The sequence below is a fragment of the Quercus robur genome, chromosome 8, assembly GCF_932294415.1.
Source record: "Quercus robur chromosome 8, dhQueRobu3.1, whole genome shotgun sequence".
Lineage (NCBI taxonomy): Eukaryota > Viridiplantae > Streptophyta > Magnoliopsida > Fagales > Fagaceae > Quercus > Quercus robur.
The window spans coordinates 45,593,890-45,611,911 of NC_065541.1; the positions used below are offsets into that span (position 1 = coordinate 45,593,890).

General features: G+C 37.5%; 1 protein-coding gene and 1 pseudogene across 1 annotated transcript in view; both read right to left on the reverse strand.

Moving 5' to 3' along the window:
• Positions 1 to 10,899: 10,899 nt before the first annotated feature.
• LOC126695989 (G-type lectin S-receptor-like serine/threonine-protein kinase SD2-5) lies at positions 10,900 to 13,727 on the reverse strand (annotated as a pseudogene).
• Positions 13,728 to 15,682: 1,955 nt separating this feature from the next.
• Positions 15,683 to 18,022, reverse strand: part of LOC126695988 (G-type lectin S-receptor-like serine/threonine-protein kinase SD2-5) — a 28,822-nt gene continuing 26,482 nt past the window's right edge. The window contains exon 2 of the mRNA XM_050392777.1: positions 15,683 to 16,274. Coding sequence (XP_050248734.1) covers positions 15,931 to 16,274 — 344 coding nt within the window. The 3' untranslated portion in view covers positions 15,683 to 15,930. The remainder of the gene's footprint in view (positions 16,275 to 18,022) is intronic.

Below are 18,022 nucleotides of genomic sequence, written 5' to 3' on the forward strand. Positions count from 1 at the left end.
ATTATTTTTATGAACGAGTTACAAATTTGAATGATCAGAGATTTTTTTATATATTTTGCTTTTGAATAGTCTTTTTGTTGAATAATTTGTTCACTTGTTGTTATTTGGTCTAGTCATATATGTTTTTGTTTGGGTTATTTTTGTTGTTTTTTGGGCTAATTTTTATTGTTGTTATTTAAGCATTCTTTTTTTTTTTTTTTTGGGTTTAAGGGGTTAAGGATTATATTTGAGGGGTTAGAATTATTTTTTGGAGTAATGTTATGTTTATGATATTTTCCCAACAAATCTTATGCGACAATCTATTATTGGTTGGTTAAAAAATTAATATCAATATTGGGCCATAATTAGAATTAGTAACAACTTATCAAGTAGGATATGTTGTGAAATTAATATTAAAATATTGTGAATATAGCATTACTTTTATTTTTGTTGAACTTAAAATTCTTGTGATTATCAAGTCAGAGTGGTCAAAATAGGTTAGTTTACAATAATCTTTTATTGCAAGTGTGTGTGTGTATATATACATTTTTTTTTTTTTTTTTTTGAGTAAGGGTGGTCCTGTGACCACATTGACTTACACATGGAGCTGGCCCTGACCAAAAATACTACAAATTTTATTACACAGTTCTTACGAATTGAAGTGTCATCCATCACAAAAAAGTAAGACATATTCAATTATAAATTTTTTTTTTTTTTGAATCCAATTATAATATTGTTTTTTTTTTTCTTGAGAAAATCCAATTATAATATTGTTGAAGTGCCTCCAATAACATTCATTTTCGATTCTCAAAAAAAATAACATTCATTTTCACATGATTCACATTCATTAGTAAATTTTTTTGCAGCAAATTATTTTAGTAATTATAGTATTTTCCAAAAACAATTATGGATTAATGGCAATCCAACTCAATTACCATTAAATGAATCAGCCTTATTAAAAAGTAAGAATAATATTGTGGGGCCCAATAATTTATGGGTCAGGTCCCTTTGCTCGTGGGAAGTCCAAGGGCCCAAGCCAAAGACAGCCACGGCCCAAGCTCAATAACATAAAGCCCAAATGGCCCGGAGATGTTGTCGAGGACAGTTCGGTCCTCGGCAAACCCAAAATTCCACCAAAAAAGAGGGGCAAAAACGGTATAGGACCGGACTGGATAGGAGATCTAAAATATCTCGGGAAAGTTGCCCTCATTACCCTTCCCAGATAAGACTTAGCATCCAGCAGAGCCGGATTCTTCGGCTTTATCAACCATCCCCAACAATTCTGGTATTAGACTGACGGGACAAATATCAGTCTCGTAAAAGTTGACCCTACACGTGGACGAAGGATAACAAACGTAGGCTAGTATAAAAGAGAGTAAGTAAGCTGGATAAGGGAGAGGACGGGACAAAAAAGAAAGGACTCCCATCTTACCTCAAGGAGAAAGACTCCATGGGTGTAAAAAATCACCGCCGGACAACCGGAGGAAGACCTTGATGATCCTCGGACAAAGCTCGAGGAGTCCAACCCCTCAGGGTGTAATGTTAGAAAGCTTAAATATTCAGATCCAACTCTTATTTTTTACATGAACTCCTCTAAAAATAGGACCGGACCATCGCCCTGTGATCAAAGGCAAGCCTTTCAAGCCCACTCTCTACAAATCATATTGTGAGGGATCTTACATGTATGAGCCCAACATCATTATTGGGCCATTAAAGAAATCGTGTCCCTACAATTGGCGCCGTCTGTGGGAAAGGCTAGCGTGTTGGCGCGGCTGGCGGTGGAGTCAAGGCTATATCTAGCAGAGGTCCGCGAAGTTCCTCCATCTCCGGCGATATGCAGTTATTGCTTCGACATAAACTTCCGTTAGGGGCTACGCCCTGCAGTGCTGATGGCGCGGGCAACTCTAGGGGCTTCCGGTCTCAAGCCGACTCTCCCCGCCCTGGTCTAGGGGCTAACCTTCGAAAAATAAATAAATACAGAGAAAAAACTACTTAAAATTACAAGTTTTGGACAGAACCAAGACCTTGCATGGTCCTCGGACTCAAGCCTATGAGGAAACCAAGTACTCAAAAGTTTTGGACAGAACCAAGGCCTTGCATGATCCTCGGACTCAAGCCTATGGGGAAACCAAGTACTTATAACGAAAAACTACATTACAAGGACCGATGCAATATAGAAGCAATATGTCGCCTGAAAAACGATCGGGGTTCCCAACTGCTCAGTCAACTCCTCGGATAGGCTATTTCAAGATTATCATTCTCGGATAATATTTTCGCACTTATTACAGAACGTTCAACCGTTATCTCGGTTAGTTTCCTAAGTTTTAACTTACTATGAATTGTTATTATTATGCCTGGTAGTGTCGGTAAATTAGAATTAGTTGGATTGTGTTTCAAGGGTTTTTGCTCTAAATATTGCTGAGGAGAAACACACACGTAAAGCACACCCATTCACAAAGTGGTGCTGCCAAAAGAACAGTATTCAAAACAAGTAAATAAATTTCCATTTTTACTAAAACAAAGAAATTGTACAGCGTACAATGAAAAGCTGGAATCAGCTTATGTTAAAGCTCACTGTATAATTGAAAGGAAAGATACAAGAGAATAAGATAAAGCCGAGGAAGTGGATCAGAGGAGAGGTTGGCTACTGCTCCAAGACCTAGTTCTTCCTCAATGCTTTTACATGCCCATAACTCAGGCAGCAAAGGAAACCCAACTTGAGCCTTACACCGCTGAAGGAAAGGTGCAGGGAGCCGGAAGTTGAGGAGCTTTTACCAAAAATTTGCCTGCGACAGGGCAGAGGCGCTGATGGCGGAGAATCTTTCTTCTGACACGCCAAAATTCTGGCATGAACAGAACCTGCTTCGGATTTTGACTAAAAGGGGGAGAAACACCCTTTCCCCTCTGTCGAAACGGAGTATTCTCTTGAATTTATGCTTCTTGTACCCGTACCTCACTACTTTGAGTCTCAGGAGGACATGGCGCCTCCGTGGCGAAAAGAGTTCCTTTTCCTCAACCCTCGCCTCAGACATGATATACTAAGGGAGGAAACTGAAGAACTTGTGCGAAGGTAAAACACCTTTCTCTCCTATTTATTTAAAAAGGTAAGGTGGTGGCATTTAATTCTCGCAGCGTCCCAAGGAACGCTACAGACAAAATGACTCTGGCTCAACTTCCAACGCCACCTGCAACCATGGGATTAAAGGAGCCTCGTAAAGGCGCACCTCGAACACTGGGACGCCAAAAAGTACCGCGTGACCAAAGACTACAGAAATATCTCTTAACTTGGGGGCCTAGTGAATTCGCGGTTCAGGCCCGTTCTACATGGGGGGCCCAGGGAATATGGCCCACGCCGAGGAATAGCCGTTTCCAAGGACAATCTCCTACTCGGCACCTCGTGAAATACCTGAGGAAAGGAAAGAATTTTTGGACAGAACCAAGGCCTTGCATGGTCCTCGAACTCAAGCCTATGGGGAAACCAAGTACACAAGAATTTTTGGACAGAACCAAGGCCTTGCATGGTCCTCGGACTCAAGCCTATGGGGAAACCAAGTACACAAGAATTTTTGGACAGAACCAAGGCCTTGCATGGTCCTCGGACTCAAACCTATGGGGAAACCAAGTACACAAGAAAAAGCCTAAGTTTTGGACAGAACCAAGGCCTTGCATGGTCCTCGGACTCAAGCCTATGTGGAAACCAAGTACACAAAAGAAAAAGCATAAGTTTTGTACAGAACCAAGGCCTTGCATGGTCCTCGGACTCAAGCCTATGGGGAAACTAAGTACACAAAAGAAAAAGCATAAGTTTTGGACAGAACCAAGGCCTTGCATGGTCCTCGGACTCAAGCCTATGGGGAAACCAAGTACACAAAAGAAAAAGCATAAGTTTTGGACAGAACCAAGGCCTTGCATGGTCCTCGGACTCAAGCCTATGGGGAAACCAAGTACACAAGAAAAAGCCTAAGTTTTGGACAGAACCAAGGCCTTGCATGGTCCTCGGACTCAAGCCTATGGGGAAACCAAGTACACAAGAATTTTTGGACAGAACCAAGGCCTTGCATGGTCCTCGGACTCAAGCCTATGGGGAAACCAAGTACACAAGAAAAAGCCTAAGTTTTGGACAGAACCAAGGCCTTGCATGGTCCTCGAACTCAAGCCTATGGGGAAACCAAGTACACAAAAGAAAAAACATAAGTTTTGGACAGAACCAAGGCCTTGCATGGTCCTCGGACTCAAGCCTATGGGGAAACCAAGTACACAAAAGAAAAAGCATAAGTTTTGGACAGAACCAAGGCCTTGCATGGTCCTCGGACTCAAGCCTATGGGGAAACCAAGTACACAAAAGAAAAAGCATAAGTTTTGGACAGAACCAAGGCCTTGCATGGTCCTCGGACTCAAGCCTATGGGGACGCCAACTACTCAGATGGGAAAGTCCTTGGCTCAAATACTGTAAAATGTTAAGGCCAGTATGTTAAGATGGCAAAATGACCCCCTATTCAGTAGCCTAAGGAAACTGTTCATTTTGCGGGCGACATGTCCTCGGATAGTCACTTCTTACACTGTATCGAACACTCAGCCCTCATCTCGGATAATTTTGAGGTAAGTGTCGTCCCTCACTGGTCGGCATTGCTATGTCAAATAATTCTATTAAAGTTATGGTGGCATCTTTTTATTAGCAAGTATTTTGGCCTTAGTTGTCATTGATTCAAATGCTATACTATTGTGCCGAGCAGCGCTTGCAAATTTATAAAAACATAGAGACAAAACGTGCGAAGTAAAATAACAACAATTTTTATTAATATAAAAAAATTATTACAACGTACAAAGAGGGGCTTAAACAAGCCTATACAAAAAATGAACTGCCGAAGCAGAGATAACATCAGCAATACAGATAAGTAAACAGCCAGGTGTCTTTTAAACTCGTCTTCAAAGTCTCCTTAATCTCTGCCTCAGCATTGCTCATATTGAGAGAAGAACCTTTTTTAGGAAAAGTTGAAGGAGAAGGAAGAAGAGAGTGAAGGACAAGGAAGAAGAGGATGGAGGAGATGAATGAGGAAGATGGAGGACATGAGTAAAAGAAGGAGGAGAAGAAGAGAGAAGAGATGAAAAGAAAGAGAAAGGAGCAAAAGAGGGAGAAGGAAAAGCACCAGGATGGATCTGGTGGTGGAAAGAAGAAGAAAGAGAGGCAAAGGGGGGCGCCAGTGAACGAAGAGAGGAAGAAGCAGGGGCACTTGGTCCCTGCCCCAGTCCTGACTCCTAACACGCTGGCGCCATGTTAGATATGCTCGTGAAAGAGCGGGTGGTACTGATGATGTGCTTCCTCGGCTCAGTCACGCCGAAAGTGTGACGTGACGAGTCCCTGCTTCGGATTTTGGCTAAAAGGAAGGCGAGACAAATCTTGAGTCTTCGCCATCCTTGCCCCGACCGAGCCATTTCGAGCTTCGCTGGAACATAGTGTTTCTGAGAAGGGAAAGGTTTCTTCATTGCTTAATACTACGGTGAGTATATTTCAGGCTAAAATATAACCGGAGAGCAAAGGTAAACTCCGGAAAGAATCTAAGGGATTCATCTGTGGGAAAAACAACTCTTGTTTCTTCTCTTTATATAAGGGACGAAGAGGAGAGTACTTAATGTGTGCAGATCTCCAAGGAGATCTGCAAACATAAATACGCCCGTTTCATTCCCCCACACCATCAAAAACCATTGAATCTGGGAGATCTCATAAAAGGAAGATATTAAAGGCATGCTTCGGATAACTGAACGGCGTAAACGCATCGTGCGTAAATTGAGGGAAACGTCTTGTAGACCGGCACATTCCCTGGGGAGATGAAGAGTCGCCAGCGTCGGTCAAGGGCTGAATTAAATGAGCCATAATGAAGGCTCGGTATTACCAAAACCCCCCTCTCCAACCGTGAAGTCGGACAGCAGGGTTTTGAGGGGCTATTGTAGGGCCCAATAATTTATGGGTCAGGTCCCTTTGCTCGTGGGAAGTCCAAGGGCCCAAGCCAAAGACAGCCATGGCCCAAGCTCAATAACATAAAGCCCAAATGGCCCGGAGATGTTGCCGAGGACAGTTCGGTCCTCGGCAAACCCAAAATTCCACCAAAAAAGAGGGGCAAAAACGGTATAGGACCGGACTGGATAGGAGATCTAAAATATCTCGGAAAAGTTGCCCTCATTACCTTTCCCAGATAAGACTCAGCATCCAGCAGAGCCGGATTCTTCGGCTTTATCAACCATCCCCAACAATTCTGGGATTAGACTGACGGGACAAATATCAGTCTCGTAAAAGTTGACCCTACACGTGGACGAAGGATAGCAAACGTAGGCTAGTATAAAAGAGAGTAAGTAATCTGGATAAGGGAGAGGACGGGACAAAAAAGAAAGGACTCCCATCTTACCTCAAGGAGAAAGACTCCATGGGTGTAAAAAATCACCGCCGGACAACCGGAGGGAGACCTTGATGATCCTCGGACTTTGTCCGAGGAGTCCAACCCCTCAGGGTGTAATGTTAGAAAGCTTAAATATTCAGATCCAACTCTTATTTTTTACATGAACTCCTCTAAAAATAGGACCGGATCATCGCCCTGTGATCAAAGGCAAGTCTTTCAAGCCCACTCTCTACAAATCATATTGTGAGGGATCTTACATGTATGAGCCCAACATCATTATTGGGCCGTTAAAGAAATCGTGTCCCTACAAATATATTTTAATTAAATAAAATTATGACATATATAAAATATATAAATATTATGTAAGTGATATTTAAATATAAAAAGACTCATTTAAAAGTATTACCTTTGGCGGAGATATGGCTAACAAGATGATTCATTTGAAGCACAATTACCTTTAAGGGGGGAAGATGTTCTAGTTTTTTTTTTTTTTTTTAATTGTTAAATATTATTATTAATTTATTAAATCTTATTTATTATTATTTAAAAAAAATGAAAATTTCTATTTTATCCTTATAATGTCAAATTATATTTATTTTTATAATTAGACTAAGACACCAATTGGTCTTGATATAGACGGTGATCAAACCTTAACTCTCTTCTTCTATAACAATAAACTTTACCAAATTATTTTTTAGAAGAAAAAAGTTTACAAGTTGAGCTAAATAAAACCTGCTACTTTTTCTCAAAATAAATAAAAAAATAGAACCTGCTACTTTTTAACACAACTCTCTCTCTCTCTCTCTCTCTCTAATAATCCATATAATTAAAAATAGAAAAAGGTATAAAAAAAACCATAATTTACTGAATCTTTTTGTTTTTTTGAAAGGATAATTTACTAAATCTTAATCTTATTTAAATAAATCGTTGCGTTGGTAATTTGGAAGAGCAGGTTACGGCTAGAAACTGTGATTGCCAACTACCCATCAATCGCTTCAATTACACTTTTCTTATATCAATTTAGCATAAAAATTGAATTGTAAAACAATTAATGACTTTTTTCTGTTCCTCATGGTTTGTATAGCTCATCATGGGCACTTGGGTCCGCCTTCCTTAGTTTTCCAATTGTTGTGGCATGCACATTCCTCCTTGTGCCCGTACGTGCCGGAGGGGACGCATAAACATTTCGCACAACAATAGTTGCAGTAGAATAAACAAGGCTTCTTATGTGAAGTTGCAGAGCACCGAACGTCAAAGGCCGGTGCACACCCTATGAGAAAAAAAATTGAAAACCATGCACACATTTTCCAACATTAATATTGTTTAAGTTCCAAGTTGGGATGAGATCAAGAAGAAGAAGAATTAGTAATAGGTTACGAAAAAAATGATCTTATATATAACTTGTGGTGTAAGTGATCCCTCGCCACCAGCCTGTACATATTCAAACAGTGCAATATATGAGGTTAAGAACTAACATTGTTTCATGTTAATTACACATATTAAATGAAGAACCAAATTACGGGTGTCTTTTTTGTTTTACTAAAAATAAGAAAGAAAAAAAAATAGAGATGTTACATTCACAATATTTTTATAACAAATCATTGATAGTTAGTGGTTATTGGTTCAAATTTGAATCTAACACTAAAATTACTTTTTTTACCCCAATTATAACTAACTGCTAGTTTAGAATTTGTTATAAAAATGTTGTGAATATAACATTTAAAAAAAAAAAACCTTTTAAGAATTTTTTAAAACATATTCAAAAATAAATTCCTCAAAATAAGAGAGAGGGGGGGGGGGGGGGGGGGGTTGGTGGGGACGGGGAACTTAGAACGTTTCCAGGCCTTCAAAAGGGAAAATGAGAAATTTTAGCATTTGAAATTTTATTGGAAAGGGATTATTTTTAAAACAAATTGATGATGGTCTCCTTTCTTAAACTATTCATGAAAAAACTAGATATGAATCCCAATCATCTTTCTTTTTTTTTTTTTTTCTTTTTTTTTTTTTTGAGGAAAATCCCAATCATGTTAAATACGAAAACAATGTACATAACAAAGATTCCAAAAAACATAAAAAGAGTATATCACAAAGCAATTTTTTTTTTTTTTCTTTTTTAAGAGAAGAAATTTTCATGGACAATTATTCAACATTAGTCAAACAATAAAATAACTTGTGACTTGTGAGGAAATTGCTTCTATTTAAACGTCCGTTGTGGAGTTTAGAAACGACTTTCACAAGGGAATCACAATTACAGAAGAGCGCTTTTAGGGGCTGCCAAACAAGAGAACAAATGCACAGGAAGATTACATATTAATTGAAACTGGTAAGATTTTTTAAAATTTGTATATTTTCAAGTGATGATATTAATGAGAGAGAGAGAGAGAGAGAGAGAGAGGCTCACATAGACTTCACTGAAAAAGGCCAAGGCAAAGATAAGAAAGAAGGCAGTAGCAACAGAAGATAGCTTCGGCATTTTCTTTAGGATGGAGGAGGTAAGTTTAAGAACAATTAAGTGCTAACAATGAAGTACACATGCCTCAAGTCACGTGTGTGTGTGTATATATAAATATATATATATATATATATATAAAGTTGGGTTTAAGTTATACCTAGTGTAAATCCAAGTAATATTACACCACCTAATAACTTGTTATTGAATTAATATTTTGAAAATCCAACCATTGAATTACATGTTCTATATGTTCTTAACATGCATGCCAATTTTCATATCAATCAGATAGTATTTACCATTTGATTTATAAACTTATCTTTTATACATTATTTTAAACTACAAAAATTTGAATTTTAACAATTAATTGATGACATGACTATTAATCTTTGATCATCTCGAAATTTTGCAAGCATGAAGAATATACGAAGATAATGTAATCTAACGGTGAATTTGTCAATATTCACATCCAATTAAAAAATATTGAGTGGTGTAACATTGTTTAGAGTTACACTAGGTATAACTTGAACACAACCTATATATATCTTGCAACTAATTAAGGCTATACAACTTTATTTTTGGATAAATAACAACATCATATAAGACAATAACACTCCATTTGGAAAGAGGGAATCAAATGGAAATGAATTGAATAAAAATGATCATTTTGGAAAAAAATTTCATTCCCTTGTTTGGGAGTTTTAATAAAAAGAATAGAAATGTCATTTTCTTATTTGGGAGTTTAAGGGCATGTTTAGTACACTAAATAATGATTATGACAAGAATGATAATCAATCTTTATCACTAGGTATAAAATGATTGTAATGAAGTAACTAAACCTACCACCGCACACATCTTTGGCGTGATGGTTAGTACTCCATAAATACAAAATTCTTGTTCGGTGGGGGCAACAAGAGTTAGGGTTTAAGTTTTCAAAAGAGACTTTCACATACATATACACTTAGAATAGGATAGAGTAGAATTTCTATCTTGTCTAGAAATAAAAAAAGGAATAACAAAGCCTATATATTCATAAGTTTACTTGTGAATTGTAACATTAAAATGAAACTAAAATATATTTTAAGAAATATTTTACTCATAAAATTATATTTTCTAAAAAAATTATATTTTTAAAATTTGAGAGAAAGATGATTTTTTTTTAATGATTTTTTATAATTTTTATGTGCATATGGAAAAATTTTTCTATTTGAAAATATATTAATTTTAGAAATTATTATCCTTTTAGAAATGAATATTTATTGGTTCTGAAAATAATGATGCTGAGTAAATCAATAAAATCAGTTGGGCTGATAAAGATTTTGGAAGCTGATTATTAGGCGACTAGAATTAGTTGATTGGTTTTAAGTTTTAACATCAAGAAACTAGTGTGGCATAAGAACCAAGCATAGCCATACTGGAGTTATTAACCCCATAGAGAACTTGGTTATAGGCGCGCACTTGATTTCAAACAAAATATCCCTGATAATCTTATGGAATTATGGCAACAATGACATGGCATTAATTATGTTAGATTGTGACAAGTCAAGGAATAGACTGCATGCCCACTACTAGGAGACTCAATGTCATAGAAAGTGAATAGCGTCTTTAGGCTGCTGCAATTCAAGTGACCATTTGGTTTTAACACCAAGGGCAGACTCCCACCTTTAGTATATCACCTTGTTGACCTCAAGTTTGATTTTCCCACTATTCTGCAATCACACGTGATTATTGAATTTTTCTGAGTCATTGACATATTGCTACTTTCTACTTCAACATATTTTATGGCGCAATTTTGAAATGCAATGAAAATTTCCACTCTGTATCGTTCAGTTCCCTTGTAGAATTTATAACTTATTTATTTCGTCATGTCTTATGCATAGTTTGTAGCATGTGCCTTGACTATTGAAGCAATTAGTAGCATCTGGAATATGGATAACTGATATTTAACTAGAAAGAAGAAAGAAAACCCATCATTGATGAACATGATGAAGGTGAAATGATCATATAAGAGGATAATTTGTAGTTTGAAAAACGAAAAGACAAAAACAAAAAATAAAGAAAAATAAATCAGCCCAAACAAAGAAAAAGGCATAACGGCACAATCACAATTACATCCAGAATTACATAAGTCATTCATGAATTACTTATAGAAACCCCTTTGCTTTATCTCGGTCCTGATAATTCCTCTGGCAGTAATGGAGTTGCAGCCTCAACAGCCCCCTCGTTGTGAACAGCTGCTGTTTTTTCTCTCAATGCTGGTGGACTTGAAAAGTTATAATCCAAGTTATCTTCCACATGCATCACACCTTCCAATACCTTAACAACTACTGACATAGAAGGCCTCCTAATAAAATGACTTTGCAGACACCAGGCAGCGACCCTTAACATATTCACTACCTCTGCTCCATATAACTGCGTATCCTCACTAGACTTATCAACCATATCCAAAAGTTGTCCTTCCTCTGCTTTTCTCTTGAAAAGGCTTAATAAGTGCATATCCTCCTCTGGCTGAGACAAGTCCATGTTTTTCCGCCCACAGCATACTTCCATGACCACAACACCAAAGCTATACACATCTACCTTTTCAGTGATTCCTGAATTCAACCACTCAGGAGCCATATAACCTGGTGCTCCTCGCATGGTTGTTACAAATTGGCTCTGGTCCCTCTCAATTAACTTTGACAGCCCAAAATCTGAAACTTTTGCATTGAAATTTTCATCTAAAAGGATGTTTTGGGGCTTGATATCTAAGTGAATTATTTTCTGCCTGCATTCTTCATGAAGATAGGCTAGTGCCTTGGCTACGTTGAGGACAATGTTCCTTCTGGTTTGCCACTCAAGAGGAGGCTTTTGGTCTCTGTGGAAGATCCATTTATCTAGGGATCCATTGCACATGTACTCATAAACTAATAGCCTGTGCGATGTTTCAGCACAGAATCCAATTAATCTAACCAAATGGACATGATGAATGCTGCCAATGGACTCAACTTCTGCAAAAAATGACTTCTTCTCTTGACCAAAACCAGTAAGACATTTCACAGCTACTTTTATGCCACTTGGTAGGGTCCCTTGAAAGACTGCACCAAATCCTCCTTCCCCTAGCTTGCTGCTAAAATTATCGGTTGCACTTTTCAAGTCCTCATAAGAGTATCTAGTAGGCATCCCCGGTAATTGGTCAAGATAATCTTCCTCAATTTCTTTGTAATCCTTTGTAAATCAAAGAAAGAAGAAGATGCCAACTGTCAGTGAGACACCAAAGACAGCTCCTAGAGTTGATCCCACTATGACTGCAACTTGATTTGTTCTATTTTTGGGAGAAATGGTTGAGGAATCCTTTGTAGTGTTCTGCACTTTAAATAATGCAGTAGTGTTATAGTAATAATACATTTGTTCATTGTTGATGATCGAAAACACATCAGACAATAAAACGCAATCACCACTTGATGAATTCGATTTATATCAAAATCGAGCGAGTTTGCATGAACAGCTCTTCAAACAGGCCTGTTTGCAAGTCTCCATATCTGTATTGTTAATGTCAATGCTGAATCTGTAATCAAAGTAATAGAGGTCCTTGACCTCAAGAAAGCTCTGAGACTAAGAAGAATTGCAAGAAATGGGTGTCATCGCTGTACACCCAAGATTGGGTTGCCTACCATCGACTTGTCTGAACAAATTTGTTGTATCATCTGCTTCAGGAAAACTGCACTGCCCATTTGAACATATACCATAATTTCCACAAACAAATGGATAGCCACATGCTCCTAAATAAAGAAGTAGATCAGAAACCTGTTTCCAACTTGACCCTCCCCACTCATAAACCCTCAAATGCCCATCAGAATCAAACCTTATGAATTGAGCTGAAGATACGGGAGCAAAATTAAACTCTGCAAAACTTCCATTCATAGATATAGCACTGTTTACAATACTCAAGGATTGATAATAAATTTGGGGGGGATTGGAATCAACATAGGCAACCAAGCCTTCATTTTTATAAGCAAGAGATAACAAACCTTCAGTCAAATTCGATGCTGATTCAGTTGCTATTAGTTTCTGGCCAGACACCATCCTCTGCCCAGGAAGTAAAGAATCTGTTGGATGATCAAAAGACTGCCAGACCACAGCATTGTTTCTGCTAAAGAGCACGAGGTTTCCCTCCTCAGTTAAGTTTAAACCTGAAACAGACATACCGGTTGTATTTGTAGACCAAACATAAGTGCAATCAGCATCTCTTAGGATCAAGTCTCCTTCTTGAGAGAGTTGCAGTGTCGCATTAATTTTGACAGGTGTGTTCCTGTTCACAGTCCACACTGCTTCTAAGGATTCCATGAAAGGAGGGTTGACACCTGTGTGGGTTTGGAATATAGAGACAGTAAAAAAGCAAGTACCATTCTGGAATTGACAGAGGAAGTCACAGACAAAGCGAGGTCCAAAGCTTCCCCTGAGAAGGACGGTCCTCAGACCATCCCAATTTGAACTATTCAGGCTGTCTAATGGGCTATTGATCCATGTTGTGGATAGATTGGCAACTGGAATCTCAACAATCTGGGCATTGATTAGAAGCGAAGAAGAAAGCAGAAGACAAAGGATGTGAAGATTTAAGCTGACAACCATTGCTATCTATGATGCGAGATGATACTGAAGGAGAGCAAATAAGCTCAAGATAAAGATATCACAAGAGTCCACTGTCCAATGTCAATTGGAATGAAATAATGCTACAAAGATAAGTCAGTTGCACAACATTTTGTACCTTGTTTTTCATAAAATAGAACCCAATAAAGTGATTTTGTTCCAATCACATCAGATCATGACAATGGTTGTAGAAAAAATGTAAATATGAACAATTTTGTCCCTAACATTATTCAGGTTAAATATTGAACTTCATTAAGATAAAATAAGGTCTCCTAATGTATACTTAATATATATATATATATATTATTGGACATAATTTGAAGACAGGCGACTGGTTGTATGCATTATTAGGAAGTTCCAAAGAAAAAGTATACATTATGTTGTAGAAAAAGTCATGTATTGTGTGCCTAAGAATAGTGTAATAATAAAATATAAATGTTATGATTGATTAGAAGACTTTTGTTGAGGTTGGCGGTTCTAGGCTTCTACAGAAGTGTTCCATAAAAGAGGTATCTTTGATTGATACTCAAACATCTCCCCCAGGTTTGAAGTTTGAACAAGTCAGTGCTCATCAGCAGTCTTGCTAAAGGTGGTTTGATGGGGCTAATTTTGAAGACAAGGTTTTATGCAGACAATTTTTATATTAGCAAAATAATGTGTGTGAGTCATCTCAAACGGAGACTAGTATGTATACTAATGCGTTTTCCTTCACAAAAGCTGTGGGACATCTCAACTTATATGCAAGATTGTGTAACGAAGCAAGTAGCTGAAATCTGTGTAAAGAAGTAAATTGTTAAAATATACAACAAAAACTTGGAAATTTACTGAAGCGATGTTGTGCCTACATAAGAACAATTACATAGACATTAGACACAGTTTAATATGTTGATGAAATATGTAAAAATTTAATGTCACCTTGCAAGTGTCTAATGCTTTTTAAATAGGTGCGGCTACTCTCTATGTTGATTTGACATTTAATAGGTGATTAAGCATGGTGTCTCGTATTAATGCAAGCACAGTGACAGAGGCTTATATTCTAGCAAGATTAATTAGTGCCTTTTGTCGTCTGCTAATATGAGGTTAAACCGTTAAAAGGTCACCAAGTGCCTCCTTCCACAGATTACTGTAAAAAGAGCTATTCTACAGAATATGAAAAAAAAAAAAAAAAAAAAAAATGAGGAAAAGAGAAGTTGTATATTGAACAAATTAGTAGAGTTTAAATGCCAAATAGACAGATAAATCTGAGTATAAGAAGTAAGAACAATCCAAATTGTAAGGCTTACACAATTATACCTAATAGATTCAATTTGAATATGCTTCCTCAGTTTCCCGCAAGGAAATATTTATTCTTTTTTTTATTTATTTATTTTTTCTATCTACATGGATAGTAGTTAATTTCATCCCATTGATTTGAAGACGATGCTATCAGTGTCAATTCAAACTTACGTAATAGAGAGTAAGTTAAACTTCAAAGGTACCATGATTTCCAATGGCACGTGTTGATAGTGGAAGAAGCTATATAACTAAGGTAAAGTAAAGAATGTATAATGTATATGTACTTGACCTTGCATAGTAATATAATATAGGATTCCATTGTGTCTAAAGTTTGACCAGTTTATTTAAGAAATAAAGGGGAAGATCCAACGAGATTTTATGCCCCTCTCACACGGTCTACCTGGCTCTACAGACCAGTCCACACGTTTGTGCAGGAGGGAAACTACAAGGGAATGAGGTATTAAACATGATCCTCTCTGCTTCATTAGTCTTGTATACAAATTCTGACGTGAAGACCACACCATATTGCCTACTTACTAGTCTTGAGTTTGACCTCCAGCCTCCTGATGAAAAAATTTGATTTTGAAATGTAATTTTACCCAGAGTATGGGTAGTCTGAGAGAGGACTGGTCCTCTATCCTCTCTGTGCGAATTTCATGAAAGGGAAATTATTGGTTAACATCTAATGTTTATGTAAATTGTACATAATTGTACCCATTTGTTTAGTCTTCATTGTAAATCTTACATGAACGGTGGAATGTAAACAAATTCTAGATTTTTTTTGCCCCTATCCAAACCAAAGTCTCAAAAAGAACACCTCTATCATCCTAAGCTCATCCAAACCAGATGAATTTGAGCCAGGTGAAGTTAAAAACTGATAATGAAACACTACAGAACTTGCGAATGTTAGATATACTTAACTAATGATTATTTAAATTTAAATTAAAAAACAAACAAATTATAGCAAATGAGAGATTTATTCAATAATCATAAATATCACCTTCAAATATATGGTATCTCGCAACATCAAATAAATTGAGTGACAAACATGTTACAGAATTGAGGAGTACTAGCGACTGCCAGGAGTTCAAAGCTGCTACAACAATTTGGAAAACTAGAAAATTCAATCACTACGGGAAGGAACTTATTATAGAACTGAGATTACCTCATTCTTCATGCGAAAAAAATAAAAGTTCTTGTCAATTGTCACCGTGGTCCTGATAGAACTGAATCCAATAAAGTAGTGGCACCACCAACATTTACTTCTGGATGCATGACTCTTGCTCTTGTGTTTGGAATAGGTAGATTGCAGAAGTTATAATCAATGTTCTCTTCAACATCCATGACACCCTCCAAGACCTTAACAACCATTGACATGGAAGGCCTCCTTGAATAATCACTTTGCAAACACCAAGCAGAAACCCTCATCATATCCACAACTTCTGCTCCATGTAATTGCATATCTTCACAGTACTTATCAACCAGGTCCAACAACTGCTTCTTCTGTAACTTTTCCATGAAAAGTCCTTGTAAATGCATTGCTTCCTCAGGTTGAGAATGATCAAAATGTCTCCGTCCACACAATATTTCCAACAACACTACTCCAAAGCTATACACATCTACTTTCTCTGTAATTACTAAACTCAGCCATTCTGGAGCCAAATAGCCAGGAGTTCCTCTCATGATTGTTACAACTTGACTCTGGTCACGATCAATCAATTTAGACAAACCAAAATCAGCAACTTTTGCATTAAAATTCTCGTCTAGGAGAATATTTTCAGGTTTTACATCTAAATGAGCAATCTTTTTATTGCAATCTTCATGGAGATAGGTGAGTCCCTTTGCTATGTCAAGAATGATCTTCTTCCTCCTATGCCAATCCAAATTAAACTCATGGTTTTTGTGGAAAATCCATTTATCCAAAGACCCATTAGACATGTACTCGTAAACAAGAAGTCTATGAGATCTCAGAGCACAAAACCCAATCAATCTTACCAAGTTGAAATGATGAATACCACCAATTGTCTCGACCTCGGCTAAAAATGATTTCTTGATTTGATTAATACCATTAAGATGCTTCACAGCAATTTTAGAGCCATCAATTAGAGCCCCTTCAAAAACTGCGCCAAACCCACCTCCACCGAGCTTCTTATTGAAATTCTTTGTCATGGCTTGCAAATCCTCAAATGAATATCTTGTGGGCATTCCTGGTACATGATCTAAATAATAATCCTCAGTTTCATCAGAATCATTTTTCTTCCTAAACAAAAGAACAAAGATTCCAATTAAAAGAAACAGACCAAACAAAGATGCAAGGCTGGATCCCAATATTATTACAAACCGATTTCTTTTCTCTCTCCCTGAGGAAGGAATTGCCCTTGGGAGATTCTGCACTTTGATGTATATGGAAGCGGCAAGAATACGATCACCACTGTTTCTGTCACCGCTCCACAGTGATAAATTTCCCAATAGTAAATGACAATCCCCTAAAAAGGGATTGTGACTATAGAAATGTAAAGTAGCAGCTTTGCACGAACAGTCTTTTAAGCATGCCTTCTTACATCCCTCTAAATCTGTAAATTGGAGCTCTCTAATAGAACTATTGTAAGTTACGTTCTGGCCAGCTAAAAAGAATTGATTTTGGGAAGCATCACAAGACAAAGGAGTAACTAGGGAGCACCCACGGTCAGGCAGCCTGCCATTGGTTAGCTTGAAATAGGTTGTCCCATTTATTGATTTAGGAACAGAGCAACTACACTGGGCGTTTCTACAAATACCATAATTGCCACATGCCATTGGGTAATCGCAGTAATCAAGAATATCAACTTCCTTCCATTCTGAACTCTGGTTTTGCCACGCATACCCTCTCAAATGTCCATCAGCCCCTAATCTGACATACTGCACTGGAAGGTCACCATCTCCAAACCAATTGGAAGAGAAAACTAAGTTTCCATAAGAAGCAGATATAACCCAATTTTTCGTGCTTTCGTTAAAACTTACAAAAATAATATCACTTGAGTAATAGGTTATTGGAGGATTAGAATTGAAGGAAAATAACATCTTTGTAGCATTGACAGAGAGTGAAAATAATCCTCCTTCACTAGTGAGTTTCTGCCCTGCGCCCAAAGTTTGCGTAAGAATCAGTGAGTCGGTTGGGTAATCAAAAGACTGCCAGATATAAAGCCCACTTACTTCGTCATTTTCATCCAAGAGTATGAGGTTGCCTGTGTCAGTCATGTTTATGCCAGCCACAGATTCGCTGCTGCTGTTTGTTGACCAACCTATAGTCCCGTCAGCA